General features: G+C 43.0%; 1 protein-coding gene across 1 annotated transcript in view; it reads right to left on the bottom strand.

Annotated features, from left to right (window-relative positions):
• The window catches only part of NCKAP1L (NCK associated protein 1 like), a 273,575-nt gene that overhangs the window by 236,537 nt on the left and 19,866 nt on the right, over positions 1–17,172 (bottom strand). Inside the window, exons 2-5 of the mRNA XM_040340760.1 lie at positions 16,183–16,293; positions 12,931–13,023; positions 11,597–11,653; positions 3,158–3,300 (exon numbers count right to left, since the gene is read on the bottom strand). Of these exons, the coding sequence (XP_040196694.1) occupies positions 3,158–3,300; positions 11,597–11,653; positions 12,931–13,023; positions 16,183–16,293 (404 nt within the window). The remainder of the gene's footprint in view (positions 1–3,157; positions 3,301–11,596; positions 11,654–12,930; positions 13,024–16,182; positions 16,294–17,172) is intronic.

Below are 17,172 nucleotides of genomic sequence, written 5' to 3'. Positions count from 1 at the left end.
GCAATACTCTGCATACCCCCCTGCGCAATACTCTGCATACCCCCCTGCGCAATACTCTGCATATCCCCCTGCGCAATACTCTGCATATCCCCCTGCAAAATACTCTGCATACCCCCCCCCTGCGAAATACTCTGCATACCCCCCCCCCTGCGAAATACTCTGCATACCCCCCCCCTGCGAAATACTCTGCATACCCCCCCTGCGCAATACTCTGCATACCCCCCTGCGCAATACTCTGCATACCCCCCTGCGCAATACTCTGCATACCCCCCTGCGAAATACTCTGCATACCTCCCCTGCGCAATACTCTGCATACCCCCCTTCGCAATACTCTGCATACCCCCCTGCGCAATACTCTGCATACCCCCCTGCGAAATACTCTGCATACCCCCTGCGAAATACTCTGCATACCCCCCCCCTGCGAAATACTCTGCATACTCCCCCCTGCGAAATACTCTGCATACCCCCCCTGCGAAATACTCTGCATACCCCCCCCCTGCGAAATACTCTGCATACCCCCCCCTGCGAAATACTCTGCATACCCCCCCCCCTGCGCAATACTCTGCATACCCCCCTGCGCAATACTCTGCATACCCCCCTGCGAAATACTCTGCATACCTCCCCTGCGCAATACTCTGCATACCCCCCTTCGCAATACTCTGCATACCCCCCTGCGCAATACTCTGCATACCCCCCTGCGAAATACTCTGCATACCCCCCTGCGCAATACTCTGCATACCCCCCTGCGCAATACTCTGCATACCCCCCTGCGCAATACTCTGCATACCACCCCCTGCGCAATACTCTGCATACCGCCCCTGCTCAATACTCTGCATACCCCCCTGCGCAATACTCTGCATTACTCCCCTGCGCAATACTCTGCATTACTCCCCGGCAATACTCTGCATTACTCCCCGGCAATACTCTGCATTACTCCCCGGCAATACTCTGCATTACTCCCCAGCAATACTCTGCAATACCCCTGCACAATTACTCTGCGCAATTACTCTGCAATACCCCCGCACCAATACTCTGCAATACCCCCGCACCAATACTCTGCAATACCCCCGCACCAATACTCTGCAATTCCCCAACACCAATACTCTGCAATACCCCGGCTAATACTCTGCAGTACCCAGAAAATACTCTGGGGAAAAAATGCGTTTTAACCACTTCCCGCCCGCCGGCCGTCATGACGTCCTTGACTTTGTGCAGGGATATCTGAATGATGCCTGCAGCTACAGGCATCATTCAGATATCATTTTTTTCAGCCGGCGATTCCCTACACCATAAGAACAATCATGTTGGCTGTTCCACCTCTTGATTGTTCTTACGGGAGGCGAAAGGGGACGTCTCCCCTCCCTTCTCCCTCCGGTGCCTCTTCTGACTCACCGCTACGATCGAAACCAGGATCGTTTTATTTTTTTTTATTTTTTTTCAGGCTTCCCAGCCTAGAGGTGAGATGTGGGGTCTTATTGACCCCACATCTCACTGTAAAGAGGACCTGTCATGCTATATTCCTATTACAAGGGATGTTTACATTCCTTGTAATAGGAATAAAAGTGATCAAAACATTTATTTTTGGGGAAAAACGTATCAAACTAAAATAAATAAAGTGAAATGAACAATAAAAATATTTTTTTTTTTAAAGCGCCCCTGTTCCTGCGTGCTCGTATACAGAAGCGACCGCACACGTAAGTCCCGCCCACATATGAAAACGGTGTTCAAACCACACATGTGAGGTATCGCTGCGAACGTTGGAGCAAGAGCAATACTTTTGGCCCTAGAGCTCTTCTCCAACTAAAAAGATGTAACCAGTAAAAATATTTAAAGCGTCGCCTATGGGGATTTTTAAGTAGCGAAGTTTGGCGCCATTCCACAAGCGTGTGCAATTTTGAAGGGTGACATGTTGGGTATCTATTGACTCGGCGTAACTTCATCTTTCATATTATGCAAAAACATTGGGCTAACTTTAATGTTTTTTTTTTTTTTAAAGCACAAAACCGTTTTATTTCCAAAAAAACACATTCGAACAATTGCTGCGAAAATAACGTGCGCGATAAAAAGTTGCAACAACCGCCATTGTATTCTCTAGGGTTTTTGCTAAAAAAGCATATATAATGTTTTGGGGTTCTATGTAATTTTCTAGCAAATAAATGATGATTTTTCCATGTAGGAGAGGAATGTCAGAATTGGTCTGGGTGTTCCAGAACGCCTGATGGTGCTCCCTGCATGTTGGGCCTCTGTATGTGGCCACGCTATGTAAAAGTCTCACACATTTGGTATCGCCATACTCGGGAGGAATAGCAGAATGTGTTTTGGGGTGTAATTAGTGTTATGCATATGCTGTGTGTAAGAAATAACCGGCGAATATGAACATTTTGTGAAAAAAATCAAAAAATTAAAAAATCTTGATTTTGCAAAGAATTGTGGGAAAAAATTACAACTTCTAAAAACTCACCATGCCTCTTTCTAAATACATTGGAATGTCTTCTTTCCAAAAAGGGGTCATTTGGGGGGTATTTGTACTTTTCTGGCATGTTAGGGTCTCAAGAAATGAGAGAGGCTGTCAGTACATCAGATGTGATCAAATTGATAAATTTTCAGTAATTGGTACCATAGCTTGTAGACCCTATAACTTTCACCCAGACTAAATAATAACCCAATTATTTTTTTTTTTTACCAAAGATATGTAGCAGTATACATTTTAGGCCAAATTTATGAAAAAAAATTACTTTTTTGCAAAATGTTATAATAGAAATGAAGAAAAATTCATTTTTTTTACAAAATGTTCTTTCTTTTTTCATTTATAGCGGAAAAAATAAAAACCGCAGAGGTGATCAAATACCACCAAAAGAAAGCTCTATTTGTGGGAAAAAAAGGACAAAAATTTCATTTGGTTACAGTGTTGTATGACTGAGTTATTGTCATTCAAAATGTGAGAGCACCGAAAGCTGAAAATTGGTCTGGTTATTAAGGGTGTTTAAGTGCCCAGTTGTCAAGTGGTTAAATGCTTAATTATGAAAGTATGCCTTTTTAGGAAATAGGTCTAACATTTTTAAGTTGACACAGCTGTTATTGTAAGGCATCTGGTGGGAAGAAGTATATTTTTGTCTCTTCTTACTTATGTTTAGTCTATGTGCTGTGTGTTACTTACCTCTGACCTTGCAGCATCTCAGAGGCGCAGTTGAAAAGAGCAACGAGTGTCTTTCGATCATCGATCCTTGAGATCAGCATGATGACTGAGAAGTATGTCACTATTAGGTCCAGGTAGCTCTTCGTGAGGTTGTAATTTATGTTCTGTAAATTTGTAACACAGAAAATATCGTTATTTAATGATTGTAATCTTGTCTCTAAAACTGGCCATACACTTGCAGATAATGCTGTCCAGTAAGAAAGGGAAAACACCTTTTCAAGCAGTTACAATTGTCACTCCCCACCTGAGAAGTCTTCTTTTACCAGTGTCTGTCACTGGCCCCGGTCTATTATGACTGTGTGAGTCTCCCATTCTCTGAGACTGGAATCATTTCTCAACCTTGCCCACTAAAACAGATATACCTCTGATTAGTTTTGGGCGAACAGTTCGGGACGAGCAAAACTTCAGCCTGAACATTGTCTGTTTGCCCTGTTTGGCAAACACCCAAATTTGCAGGGCGATCGGCGGGGCATTCACCGACCAAGCACCCCACAATGCACTGCATGCTACACAGTGTGTTCTAGGGCCCTAATTTGACAATTAGGGCACAGAGAACTGTCAGATCCATGATTGGACAAAGTGATGATCACTTTGTCCAATCATGGCTCAGTACTTATAGTCCCACCCCACACCATAAAAGGTTCCTTGCCACATGAACCTTTTGTAGTGTGATGTTGGAATGGAGAAAGAGCAGGGCTCAGTGATAGCTAGTTAGCGTATTTTTCTGAGTGTTAATGTAGTGTTAGTATAGTGTGTCAATATAGTGTAGTGTGTCAGTATAGAGTGAGTATATGCCTGCCCCCCTTTTTTTAATTGTCAGCCGCAATTTTTCTGACTGTGGTGCTGGTGTTCCCCCATTTTTTATTTATGTATGTTTTTAATAGTTTTTATTCAATAAAGTGCATACATTTCCCAGTTTCAATTACACATGGGTAATAAGACCCTCTCATCATGTCTGGGAGGCCAACAAGGAGAGGCAGATGGTCCCATGCCACTATGAGGGGGCCAGCATCATAGGCAAATGTGGACATGGTCCGTCCTCTGGCAGGGCACATTTCTCTCTGTTTAGTGATGCTGCCACAGCATGCAAAGGAGCTGGTGAATTGGCTTACTAAACCATCCTCATCCTCCTCATCCTCTATGACTTAAAGCGGAGGTTCACCCTAAAAACATTTGTCTAACATTACATTGAGCTTACTTCCAACATCGACAGTATGCTGATTTTTTATTTTTTTTGCTGTACATACCGTTGTATAGCTATTTTCCCCCCGCCTTCCGGGTAGTGGCTCCCGCGGAAGTGGGCGTTCCTATGCAGAGGCTAAGTGATTGAAGTGATGACAAAAACTTCCCCCCGGCGCATAAGGCGTGTCACGAGTTTCCAAAAGAAGCCGAACTGCGAGTCGGCTCTATACGGCGCTATACGGCGCCTGCGCACCGACGTTCGGCTTCTTTCGGAAACTGGTGACGTGCCTTATGCGCCGCGGGGACGTTTTTGTCATCACGTCAATCACTTAGCCTCTGCATAGGAACGCCCACTCCCGTGGGAGCCACTACCCAGAAGCCGGGGGGGGGGGAATAGCTATATGGCGGTATGTACAGCAAAAAAAAAAAAAAAATCAGCATACTGTCAATGTTGGAAGTGAGCACAATGTAATGTTAGAAAAATGTTTTTAGGGTGAACCTCCGCTTTAAGCTCACTCTAGTGCGCAGTCCACCGCAGCTGCCAGAGCGACTTATTCTGTCTCTAGAAGGTTACGGGGTGAAGCCACCACCGACACCCAAAGACCAATTTTTACGCAATTGTGTGACAGGGGCATCACCTTAATTTTTTTTACAGCAAGGCCAATACTTCACCAGCGGTCAGGTGCAAGGCTTCATCCAGTTAGGGCCCTAGAATGCACCGTGCAGCAAATTTGGGTGTTCTCTGAATGAGTGAATAGGCAATATTCTGGCCAAATTTTTGCTCAGTCCGAGTCGTTCCCCCAACACTACCTACAACTATGTAGACTCAGATCATACCTGAGTAACCCATTCAAAGTATTTTCATTATTGACCCTGACACAGTGGTATTTTCCCTGATCGAATATCAAATATACAAAAAAAATAAAAAATAAGTTACAAAATAATTATGATAGAGAAAAATGTAATGTCCCCCATGTAATTGAGTGCATTTTAATTTCAAATTTCAACAATCACAAACCTTAAAGAGTAACTCCACTTTTGTAAAAAAAAAAAAAAAAAAAAACTCTGGATGATCACTGCATGGATTTTAACAATCTTTGTTGCAGAGTCTTAAATGTTGATGTTCTTAAGAAAAAGCTGTTTGTTCTCTGCAGATTAAAAATGAATGGGAGTTTTCATTATTATTCAACTGATTCACTTCCAGTGTTCTAATGAGGAACTTTGCAGGGTCAGCTTTTCTTTAGAAGTGATTAACCCTTTGGGGGTTAATGACATTATTGTTGCAGAGAATGCCTAAAATCTGTTTTCATCTTAGTGCAGACTTCTGGAAAAATCAGTCAGCCAATCGCACAAGCAGGAAATGGGAAATGACCTTTCTGGGGTATGTACAGGGATGAACTGGCCATCAGGACTACCGGGAGTTTCCCCGGTGGGCCAATGGCTCAGTGGGCCGGCTTCAGTGACAGCAGACTGCCGCCCCCCTCCGCTCCTCTGTCTCTCCCTCCCCGCAGCACTCACCTGGGGGGGGGGGACAGAGAAGCATGGGGGGGCAACAGAGAAGCACGTGGGAGTACAGAGAAGCATGGGGGGGACCAGAAGGAGCACGGGGGAGGGGACAGACAGCTGACTCAACAGCTATGGCCTGGGAGTTTCTCACTTCTGCCTAATCTTGTCCCATTAGGGGGGGGGGACTGAACTGATTCTTTGCCCTGTGTGAAATAATGTCTAGTTTCCCCACTGGTACTGCCTATAAGAGTAAGAGTACCAGTACCAGCCGTTCTACTCTAATAAAGTAGAATGGCTAATGGTTAGTGAAGGGGGAGAGGGGGCTTGGGTGGGCCAGCCGGGGGGGGGGGGGCGGGAGTTGCCTGGCCGCCATGGGAGAGACCTGTCAAAGTGGGCCAGTCTGGATGAAGTCCAGGGCCAGATTTTTGTCCCAGTCCAGCCCTGGGTATGTACACTTCTCCAGGTTGATAAATTTAATTTTACAGAAAATGACAGCACTGCGGATTGAAAAGGGAAGGTAATTTTCAATAACATTTAATTACAATACGACTTGTATAACAATTGTAAATGATATGTTTTTTTTTTCTTAGTATTATTATTTGCTATTTTGTTTCCCCACGAAAATGAAATTGCCACTTAACAATTTGCAATCTGCTATTTTGTGTCTTTGCAAATCTGACTTGATATTATCGTAATGTTACACTAACAATTTTCACAGATTTTTTTTCCATTGTGCATCACAATATTCAAAATGGGAAAGTGATATAATGTTATATATTTGCAGTCAGGCTTTTTCAGTTGTATTTTGCTTATAAGTATCTAGGGATGTCCTAATAAATGTAAAATAAGCCTTTTAGGCCCCATACACACGGGAGGATTTATCCGCGGATACGGTCCAGCGGACCGTTTCCACGGATAAATCCTCTCGAGGATTTCCGCGGATTTCTATGCGATGGCGTGTACACACCATCGCATTGAAATCCGCGCCGAAATCCTCTGGCGATGACGTGTCGCGTCGTCGCCACGATTATGACGCGGCGACGTGCGCGACGCTGTCATATAAGGAATTCCACGCATGCGTCGAATCATTACGACGCATGTGGGGGATCCCTTCGGACGGATGGATCTGGTGAGTCTATACAGACCAGCGGATCCATCCGTTGGGATGGATTCCAGCAGATGGATTTGTTTGGCATGTCAGCAAATATTCGATCTGCTGGAATCCATCCCAGGGGAGATATATCCGCGGAAACAGATCCGCTGGAGTGTACACACCATAGGATCTATCCGCTGAAACCCATTTGCTGGGATTTTTCAGCGGATGGATTCTATCGTGTGTACGGGGCCTTAGAATTTACATCACCATGCAAAGCTGGGCACTAAAGATATATGTATCAAAATCTGCTAGTAAATAAAAGCATTTAACTGTCACAATAATTATATATTGTATAATATATTAGGGATGTCTATAAATAATGCTATCCTCAATTAAGAAAAAGTATCAGTTACTAAGCTATTGTTTAATCTTCTGGATGTGTCTGGGCCTGCACTTAAATCCCCCTGTTTTTTTGTGTTTTTTTTTAAAGTGACCACCGCTTTTCTAACACTATACAGTACTGTACAGCTGTTGGTAATCTTCTCATCTCATTGGCTATACTTTGGGTTTTAATGAGGAACTGCATACTTACACCATGTGAGTTCAATGCAGGCAACTGTGCAAAGAAAATTAACTTGATTTTCAAGATATCCCACCTTACTCTTCATGTCAACTACCATATATACAGAGCTGGGGATGTGTATGTTGTGTCTGTTTTGTTTTGTGAAAGGAATTTTGAATTACTGCTTTAGCTTTTATACCCCTTTTGGATTTGAACAACTTTCAAGTTTCTGCTACTGCTCACATAATAGCAGCACACATTTAACACCGTGCATGCTACAATGAAAGCAATAATTCTAGTCCCTAATGTATGCCTTAAGTGTTTTTAAAGGAAACTTTTTTATTAAAATAATAAGCATACAATACTTTCCTGCTCTGTGCAATGGTGTTGCACAGGGCAGCCATAAAACCTCCTCCTCTGGGCTCCCCTGCTGGCGCTCTATGCTCCTCTGTGTTTGCCCCATATCAAGCAGCTTGGTGTGTGGGGAGCTGGTATAGGACCTGAGAAGAGGAGGATCAGGGCTGCTCTGTGCAAAACCACTTATTTGTTATTTTAAAAAATATATAAAAAAATAGCATTTATAATCACATTAGGCTCAATACACACTAAATAGACTCTAAAGCAGGGGTCTCAAACTCAAATTACCTGAGGGCCACAAGACAAGTTTTCATATGCCATGGGGGGCCGCATGCAAACTTTCAAACTTCAAAAACAACAGTACTGGTGTCAGCGAACACATTATTAACCCCCAGCACTGGTGTCAGCGAGCGCATTATTACCACCAGCACTGGTGTAAGTCAGGGTTTGACAAATTTGCTTGGAATCTAGGAGCCAGCTAAAAAAGTTAGGAGCCAGAAAACGCACCCTGTCCCGACGAGCTTGCGCGCAGAAGCGAACACATACGTGAGCAGCGCCCGCATATGTAAACGGTGTTCAAACCACACATGTGAGGTATCGCCGCGATTGGTAGAGTGAGAGCAATAATTCTAGCTCCTCTGTAACTTAAAACATGCAACATGTAGATTTTTTTAAACGTCGCCTATGAAGATTTTAAAGGGTAAAAAAGTTTGTCGGCATTCCACAAGCGGACACAATTTTGAAGCGTGACATGTTGGGTATGAATTTACTCGGCGTAACATTATCTTTCATAATATAAAAAAAAATGGGGATAACTTTACTGTTGTCTTATTTTTTAATTAAAAAAAGTGTAATTTTTTCCCAAAAAAGTGCGCTTGTAAGACCGCTGCGCAAATACGGCGTAACCGAAAGTATTGCAATGATCGCTATTTTATTCTCTAGGGTGTTAGGATAAAAAATATATATAATGTTTGGGGGTTCTAATTAGAGGGAAGAATATGGCAGTGAAAATAGTGTAAAATGACATTAGAATTGCTGTTTAACTTGTAATGCTTAACTTGTAATACCAACGGCCACCACCAGATGGCGCCAGCTCACATATGGTGGTAATAACTTGTAATACCAACGGCTCACCACCAGATGGCACCAGCTCCCCTCACTTCCACCCTGCCTGAGGGCCATTTATAACTGGTCCGCGGGCCGCAAATGGCCCGCGGGCCGGTACTTTGAGACCACTGCTCTAAAGTCTTGCAATTTTCAGTGCAACTTAGGAGTCAGACTTTGATAAGACTTTGATGTGACTTTGAAACAGGGGAGGGCTGGCAGCCTTAGGTCTGGGGGGCAAGTCCAGTCAAGTGGCCCATTGACCTGCTGAATCAGCTCACCATCCATGGCCCATCTGATTTTTCAATGCAGCCTCACCAGTGCCCATCAATGCAGCCTGATCACTGGGGCAGGTTAAATGGGGTGTATGGAGGGGGGGGGGGGTAGATGGGGGTCAGCTAAGGGTGTCAGGGTCTCTCACCTCAGTGATCTCAGGGGGGGTAATGCTCCTGGTCCTGGGTCAAGTTGCAACCAGCGCCCAGCCCTGCATTCCTGCGTCCCACTTCCAAGAATCCAGTCACAGGGAGTTGTAGTTTCCTCTGCGCTGCTCTGTTTTCCACCCACCGGGAGCTTTAAGCGTGGTCTACAACTCCTGGAATGCAACAACTAGTGGTCGGCCCGACTTCCAAGACCAGAATAAAAAATAAAATGGTAGCGGGCATTTTAAACATAAGTTAGGGTGGCCTGGGAGGTAATTTCCCCCCTGCCCCCCTGCCCAGCCCTCCCCTGCTTTGAAAATTACTTTTTTCATCAGATATCCGATGAAGCTGACTTTCATCAGTCTTGCCTACACACCATCAGTTAAAAAAACGATCGTGTCAGAACGCGGTGACGTAAAACACAACGACGTGCTGAGAAAAATTAAGTTCAATGCTTCCGAGCATGCGTCCACTTGATTCTGAGCATGCTTGATTTTTAACCGATGGATTTCCCCACAGACGATCGTTTTTTTCTGTCGCTTTTTTAACCATCAGATAATTTTAAAACAGGTTCTAAGTTTTTTCACCGATGGGAAAAAACTGATGAGGCCCCCACACGATCGGTTCGTCTGATGAAAACGGTCCATCAGACCGGTTTCATCAGACGAACCGATCGTGTGTACGCGGAATTATTAACATCGGATCAAAGTAGTCCAGGAACCTTTTCTAAAAACGGAGAGACTTCAGTAGAGCTAAATAAGACAGCTCTCATTAACTAACATGGGATTTCAGGCAACTTGAAGTCTCACAAGTCGGATCCCAAGTCACAGCAGTGTGAATCTAGCCTTAGGCCCGCTTGGATCCACCTGTCCGTTTTTCAGGCGGATCTGAGCAGGCCATCCATTGACTACTATGGGCAGGCGGATGTCAGCGGTGATTGTGTCTGCTGACACCCACCTGCCATCCAACCCGCTAAAATAAGACGTATGGCGATACATTCAGCCATCAGTCTGGCGGATCGGATGAGACCTAATAAAAACGGACATGCTGTCTGTTTTCGTCCAATCTTCCCATAGAAGTCATCAGCGCTCTGACAGGTCCCTCCCTGCTCAGTGAGAAGATACTGGCCTGTCATCCGCCGGCTCAGTGGAGATCAACCGAGATGGCGAACTCCGCTAAGTGGATCCCCCCCCCCTGTGTTGAAGGGGCCTTATGGTAAGCACTACTATAATAACTCAAAATGAGTGCGTAATAAAACAAACAATTTTTTAATACTTCCTTTTTATACAGTTTAGGGAACAGCTGCACTAAAACTTTGCCTTGATCAAAACTGGAGCATTTGGTGGCTACAATGTATCGCTGTGTACCAATCAAAGCAAAACTGTTTTTAGAACTGAATTGTTAACACAGTCTACTTGCGTATAGACACCTATAGCTAGATTCAGAGTCGCCGCCGCGTATCGTATTTACGCTACGCCACCTTAAGTCAGAGAGGCAAGTACTGTATTCACAAAGTACTTGCCTCCTAACTTACGGCGGCGTAGCGTAAATAGGGCCGGCGTAAGCGCGCCTAATTCAAATTAGGATGAGGGGCGTGTTTTATGTTAATGGGGTGTGACCTGACGTGATTGACGTTTTTTACGCATTCGCCGTCCGTGTACATATCCCAGTGTGCATTGCGCCAAAGTACGCCGCAAGGACGTATTGGTTTCGACGTGAACGTAAATTACGTCCAACCCTATTCACGGACGACTTACGCAAAGACGTAAAAAAAAATTAATTTCGATGTGGGAACGACGGCCATACTTAACATTGACTAGTCCAGCTATTTGATGGAATAACTTTACGCCTGAAAACGCCTTATGTAAACGGCTTATCTTTACTGCGACGGGCGCACGTATGTTCGTGAATAGGCATATCTAGTCATTTACATATTCTACGCCGAACTCAACGGAAGCGCCACCTAGCGGCCAGCCTAAATATTGCACCCTAAGATACGACGGCGCAGGCTGTCGTATCTTAGCTAGGTTTAAGTGTATCTCAGTTTGAGAATACACTTAAACTTAGGATGGCGCAGATTCCGAGTTAGGTCGGCGTATCTACTGATACGCCGGCCTAACTCTCTCTGAATCTAGCTACTAATTTACTGATGCATGTAAAAAACTTGAACTTACAATGTCAAAGTAACACTGGCAGGCATCGATAGTATTCAACAATTCATAGACGTGATCCTGCAGGGACAGAGGAAGTATGTTAGAAATACTAGCAAACAATGAAAGTACATAACATTACAGACTATTTGGAATCTGACAGTTTACTGGAATCTGAAGCTTTGCCTATTGAGTAGTAGCATTCTAAAGCCTTGTACACACAATGAGAACATCAGACAAATGATCATCTATTTATTTTTATTTATTTTTATGCATGCTAGTCCCATTTCAAAAATGAAGAGGTTAGTAAAGTTACGAAAATTCTCTTACGTGTGTATACAGTATACAACTTCAAAAGTAATGTAATGCATTGTATTGTAATGTATTATTTTGTTTCCGATCATGCGTGGTCTTGGTCTTCCTTTTTTTTGTTTTTTGGACAAATAACGTACTGATTAAACAAAAATTATACGTTTTGGTATCGTATAAGAAACATTTTCATGTTTTTCCCTTCGGATAATTTTGCAAGAACTGTCGTCATCAGCTCTCGAAAGCTGTTCACTAATAATCAGATTTTCATACGATCGATTTCGTCCAGTTTTCTCATCATGTGTACTAGGCATAAGAATGCTAATTAGAAACAGTTTTTCTTCCCTGCTTCTTAAATGGAGGTATGTTAAAAAGCAAAGTTGCTGCAAAAGAAAATATGTATACTCTGTGCAATAATTTTAATATTAAAGCTGAACTTCATTTAGATATATAAATGTATTTTTTTAAATGTGCATGAAGTTGACTTGGAAATTCGCCTTCTGAAGTCCCTGCACAGCAGAGTTCAGACTACAAGAGGGAGAGATGGCCCTGGGAGCAGTCAACTGTTCTGCAGTGCGCATGTGGTAAAAAGGAACATGTTGATAGGAGCAGGGAGCAAAGTGACAGTAAAATTAGCTTATTATTCTGCCACTTTTTGACCGGTAAATGTAACCTAATTGTAGCAAAGAAAAATCAGGTATTTTTCCTTGTCAGACGGGATTGTGTATTGTGGTAGAGGTTATCTTAATCTTAAAATTGGATGGACAGCATTAGAAATCTTTTGGTGTCTAAAACAGTTCTTTGGTGTCTATTTCATTAGTGTATTTAGCTGTCTGCATGAGGTCTAGCATTAACTACTTCTACACTACTATGTAGTCTAAAACTGTGCATTAACTGTGATAAAAAAAAAAAAAAACATAAAAAAAATAAATAAATATATAAATAAAAAAAAAAAAAATATATATATATATATATATATATATATATATATATATATATATATATATATATATATATATATATAATTGTATATCTCAGTCACTACTTACTCTGAATTCCATGACATCCACAAATGTCAGGTAATAGCCAGCCAGATATTTCACGATTTCCATTTTATCTTTGTGCACTGGACCCAGATGTTGCTGGATTTAAAAGTAAAAAAAAGTGATTTTAGGTTAACATGGATTATGTGTATCATTTCCCATTTTACTCATAAATATCACAATGAAAAACGACAGGCAGTGTAAAACAATCAAGCTTTTATTGGTATGGAACACATGAGCTAAAAACAGATGAGAAGACATGAACACCTAAGGATTGGATGGGTGACCCCGCCCCTCTGACACAACAGGGGTTTCCCATGACGCGTCAGAGAGGGCGGGGTCACACGTCATGGGTGGCCCCGCCCTTGGTTATAAAAAACTGTGAAACAGCTTGCGCGTCATTCGGCCAGGTGCCTCCAGTGGAGGCAGGATTGTGTGTCATTCCTCGCTGGAAAATGGATCATCGCTGGACATCGAGAATGGATTACAATGCTGGACATCGAGACTGACGTCGCTGGAATCATTTTTTTATTTTTAATAAAGGACTTGTCCCAAGCCGTCTCCTGTTGTTTTTAACAGGGCATGTGGTTTGGTACGGTTCAGGAGGGGGGCGCTCTCTCGTCCCCCCCTCTTTTTCTGAGGCCTGACAGGTAGCGTGCTTGGATAAGGGTCTGGTATGGATTTTTGGGGGGAACCCCACGCCATTTTTTTTAAATTATGGCGCGGGGTTCCCCTTAATATCCATACCAGACCTGAAGGGCCTGGTAATGGAATTTAGGGGGACCCGACAATTCATTATAGCCACGAGTAGTTTTAAATTAATTTTTTTCCTTTATAAATGTAATTTTGTGCAGAGACTGTTATAAACACAGGAAACATGCGCTACTTTACAGGCATACTATAGACACCCCCCCAGGTACAAAATTTAAAGGAATACTTCACTTTTATTGTTTCACTTTAAGCATTATTAAAATCACTGCTCCTGAAAAAACTGAAGTTTTTAAAACTTTTTTTTGCATTGATACATGTCCCCTGGGGCAGAACCTGGGTCCCCAAACACTTTTTCTGACAATAACTTGGATATTAACGTTTAAAATGAGCACTTTTGATTTTTCATGTTCGCGTCCCATAGACTTTAACGGTGTTCGCGTGTTCGAACACATTTTTTGCCTGTTCGCATGTTCTGATGCGAACCCGAGTCAGGGGGTGTTCGGCTCATCCCTAGTAGGGGAGATTTGTTTCATCCCTGTGTATAATCTGAGACTCACTTCACTGGGTATATGTGAGGGTTTACAGCCACTTTAAGGTAAAAAACAACCTTCTGCCTTTAGAACCACTTTAGCTCACTGTTACTGAAGCATGCTTTTTCCCCAATGCACTGCAATTTAGCACTACAATCAGCCGCAATACACACAAACTGAATGTAATTAGTAATTAGGGTTGATTGTAGTGTACAGCTATCTGTTCAACAGCTTCTGTTAAGCAGTCATGCTGGAAAACCAGCATTCAGTTAACGCATGCAGCCAATGGTTGCAAGCGCTGATCTCTATATTCTGATGGGGGAGAGGGAGGTGGTGGTTTTTCTCCAATCAGGTGTGGAGATGTCTCTTGCTTTTGAATACCATCACAGGAAAGGTTTCGGTTGCAGGTTGGCTGTTTAGATGTTGTTCAAGCTGTTCCCGTTTATCTAAAGTTAACAGCTTCATTTGACAATTTGACTCCCTGTTTGTTCTACCTGAAGGTCCTTGAAAAGAGTAAGGCTGCTTCTTGATCCACTATTTCTAGGCGGATTCATCAGCTCAGGCCCATGGTTCCAGGTGCAAGGTCCCTCCTTTCCCAGTTAAGGTCCATTCCACAAGGATTGTCAGTGCTCCTGGGCTTTTCAGCATCAAGCTTCAGTTATTTAACTTTGTAATACTACTACCTGGTCTTCTCTTCTCTTTACTAAGTACTACTAGGTAGATATTTATGCCTCTGTCCGCTTTGGGCAAATGGTCTTGCAGGCAACTTTGTAGTGGGCTTCCTCCTATGCTGTTACAGGGTTTTGGGTATATTGGCCTTGCTGCCCAGCCCTTATGTTCAGTCCTTTGGGATGTCCCAAGTAGTCATGGATGTGATGTTCTCTGTGTCCTGTGATTAGGAAATTAGGATTTTTGGTTTACCTGTGAAATTCTTTTGGAGTACTTAACAGGACACTGATTGCTCTCCTCTCGCTTGTGTTGCTCTTTGCTTGCTACAAAACTAAACCTAAACTAAGCTGAGAAGGGTTATGCCAGGGTAGGGATTCCTGCCGTTTTGGCCAGTGTCTATTCACCCGAAAGGGTCAACATAACCCCAAGTGGTCATGTGCATGAAGTCCTCCCTGTCCCGTGACATACTCCAAGAAAAGGATTTTGTAGGTAAACCAAAAATCCTAATATTTTGTGCAACCTGTGAAGACAGAACTATGGGAACTGTTTTAAAAGGTACAAGCTGTGGGGTCTCCTGATTTTTGCTTCACTACCAAATAAGTTCTTGGCCTAGAACAGGCATGCAAACAGTAAGGGTTGTAGAGTTTGAACTCCAGCCCTCCATTCTTATTCCTAGTTTATGCAGATCTGGAGCCTACCCATTCTAAAGAGACCCTGTCACCTTTTACACTCATCCCACCCCTGACCACCTTATACTCTCAACTTACCTATACTTATACTTCTCCAGCGCTCTACTGCCCCAACTTGACAAATGTCACGGCTGTCACCAAAATACCCAGTACCGGCTGCATCTTTGGAGGAGGTCACTTCTTCACCCATACCCAGAAACACTGGGTATTTAGCAGCAGCAACCCATGGAAGAAAGAGTGATGAGGGTGTGCTGGATTGGTGAGTATAGGGTTGTCATACAGAGGGGCTTTATACAGACAGACCATGCCAATGTGCCTGCAAAGGTGACCGCGTCTTTTAAAAACACTTGCCAACAGAACTACCAAGAAATTTCCATCCTGACCAGCAACTCATTGGTGTTCATTTATATGCTTTTGCAATCTGTTTGTACCCATACAAAGTCAAATTGTCAAACTATTTGCTGTAAAATATTTGGATGGCATGGCAGTTTTTGTACACGTAGTGCTGTTTTATAATGCAGGATACCAAACACCACATCTGGACACCTTTATGTGATACAATATTCATATAAGAAGAGCTACTGTACACTGATGGTAACAAGAAACATTTGACAAACATTCTAGCTGAGTTCTGGTGTAGTGGCTGTTTAAGTATTTACCGTACTGCTGCGGACATCGATATTTGGAAACTTCTTGTTGATGTATTTCAGAGATGACTCCATTGACTTGTCTGTGAAGAAGGGGGGTTTTGTTTTGGGATCTGAGCATGTCTGTGAAAGATATAAAATATATTAGTTATAATTCAATCAGTCTGTATAGCTAATAGATAAACAATTCTATCATTTAAATTTGTCCAGACTACCTGGGTAGTTTAATGAGGACTGCATGTCCTAGTATGGCCTCCAAATCATTAGGCGTGCAGTTTAAGGACAGACCGAAATGCAATGTAGCTACATCCTGCTATTTCCCATGCATGCAAAGAGGAATAAGGGGGTAAATATTAATCCTTCACTGCCAAGTTATAATAATTTAAGCCTAATGCCGCGTACACACGATCAGTCCATCCGATGAGAACGGACCGATGGACCGTTTTCATCGGTTAACCGATGAAGCTGACTGATGGTCCGTCGCGTCTACACACCATCGGTTAAAAAAATGATCGTGTCAGAACGCGGTCACGTAAAACACACGACGTGCTGAAAAAAACGAAGTTCAATGCTTCCAAGCATGCGTCGACTTGATTCTGAGCATGCGTGGATTTTTAACCGATGGTTGTGCCTACTAACGATTGGTTTTGTCCTATTGGTTAGGAATCCATCGGTTAAATTTAAAACAAGTTGGCTTTTTTTTTAACCGATGGTTAAATAACCTATGGGGCCCACACACGATCGGTTTTGACCGATGAAAATGGTCCATCAGACCATTCTCATCGGTTTAACCAATCGTGTGTACGAGGCATTACTCTTCATGGGCTTGCATATGCCCAGTGATATTTGTCTCTTTAATTGGTCTCAAATGCTCCCTCACCCTTTCCATCACATACCCCCCAAAAACACCAGTTTATGTATTCATTAAAAAAAATAAAGAAAAGGATAACAGCCCTTTTAGTGTACTTTCCACTGTGGGCTCCCTCTCCAAATTGTGTGCAA

The sequence above is a fragment of the Rana temporaria genome, chromosome 2 (assembly GCF_905171775.1).
Source record: "Rana temporaria chromosome 2, aRanTem1.1, whole genome shotgun sequence".
Taxonomy (NCBI): Eukaryota; Metazoa; Chordata; class Amphibia; order Anura; family Ranidae; genus Rana; species Rana temporaria.
The sequence above is the reverse complement of the archived record's forward strand: the minus strand, read 5'-3'. Positions and strand labels throughout refer to the sequence as shown.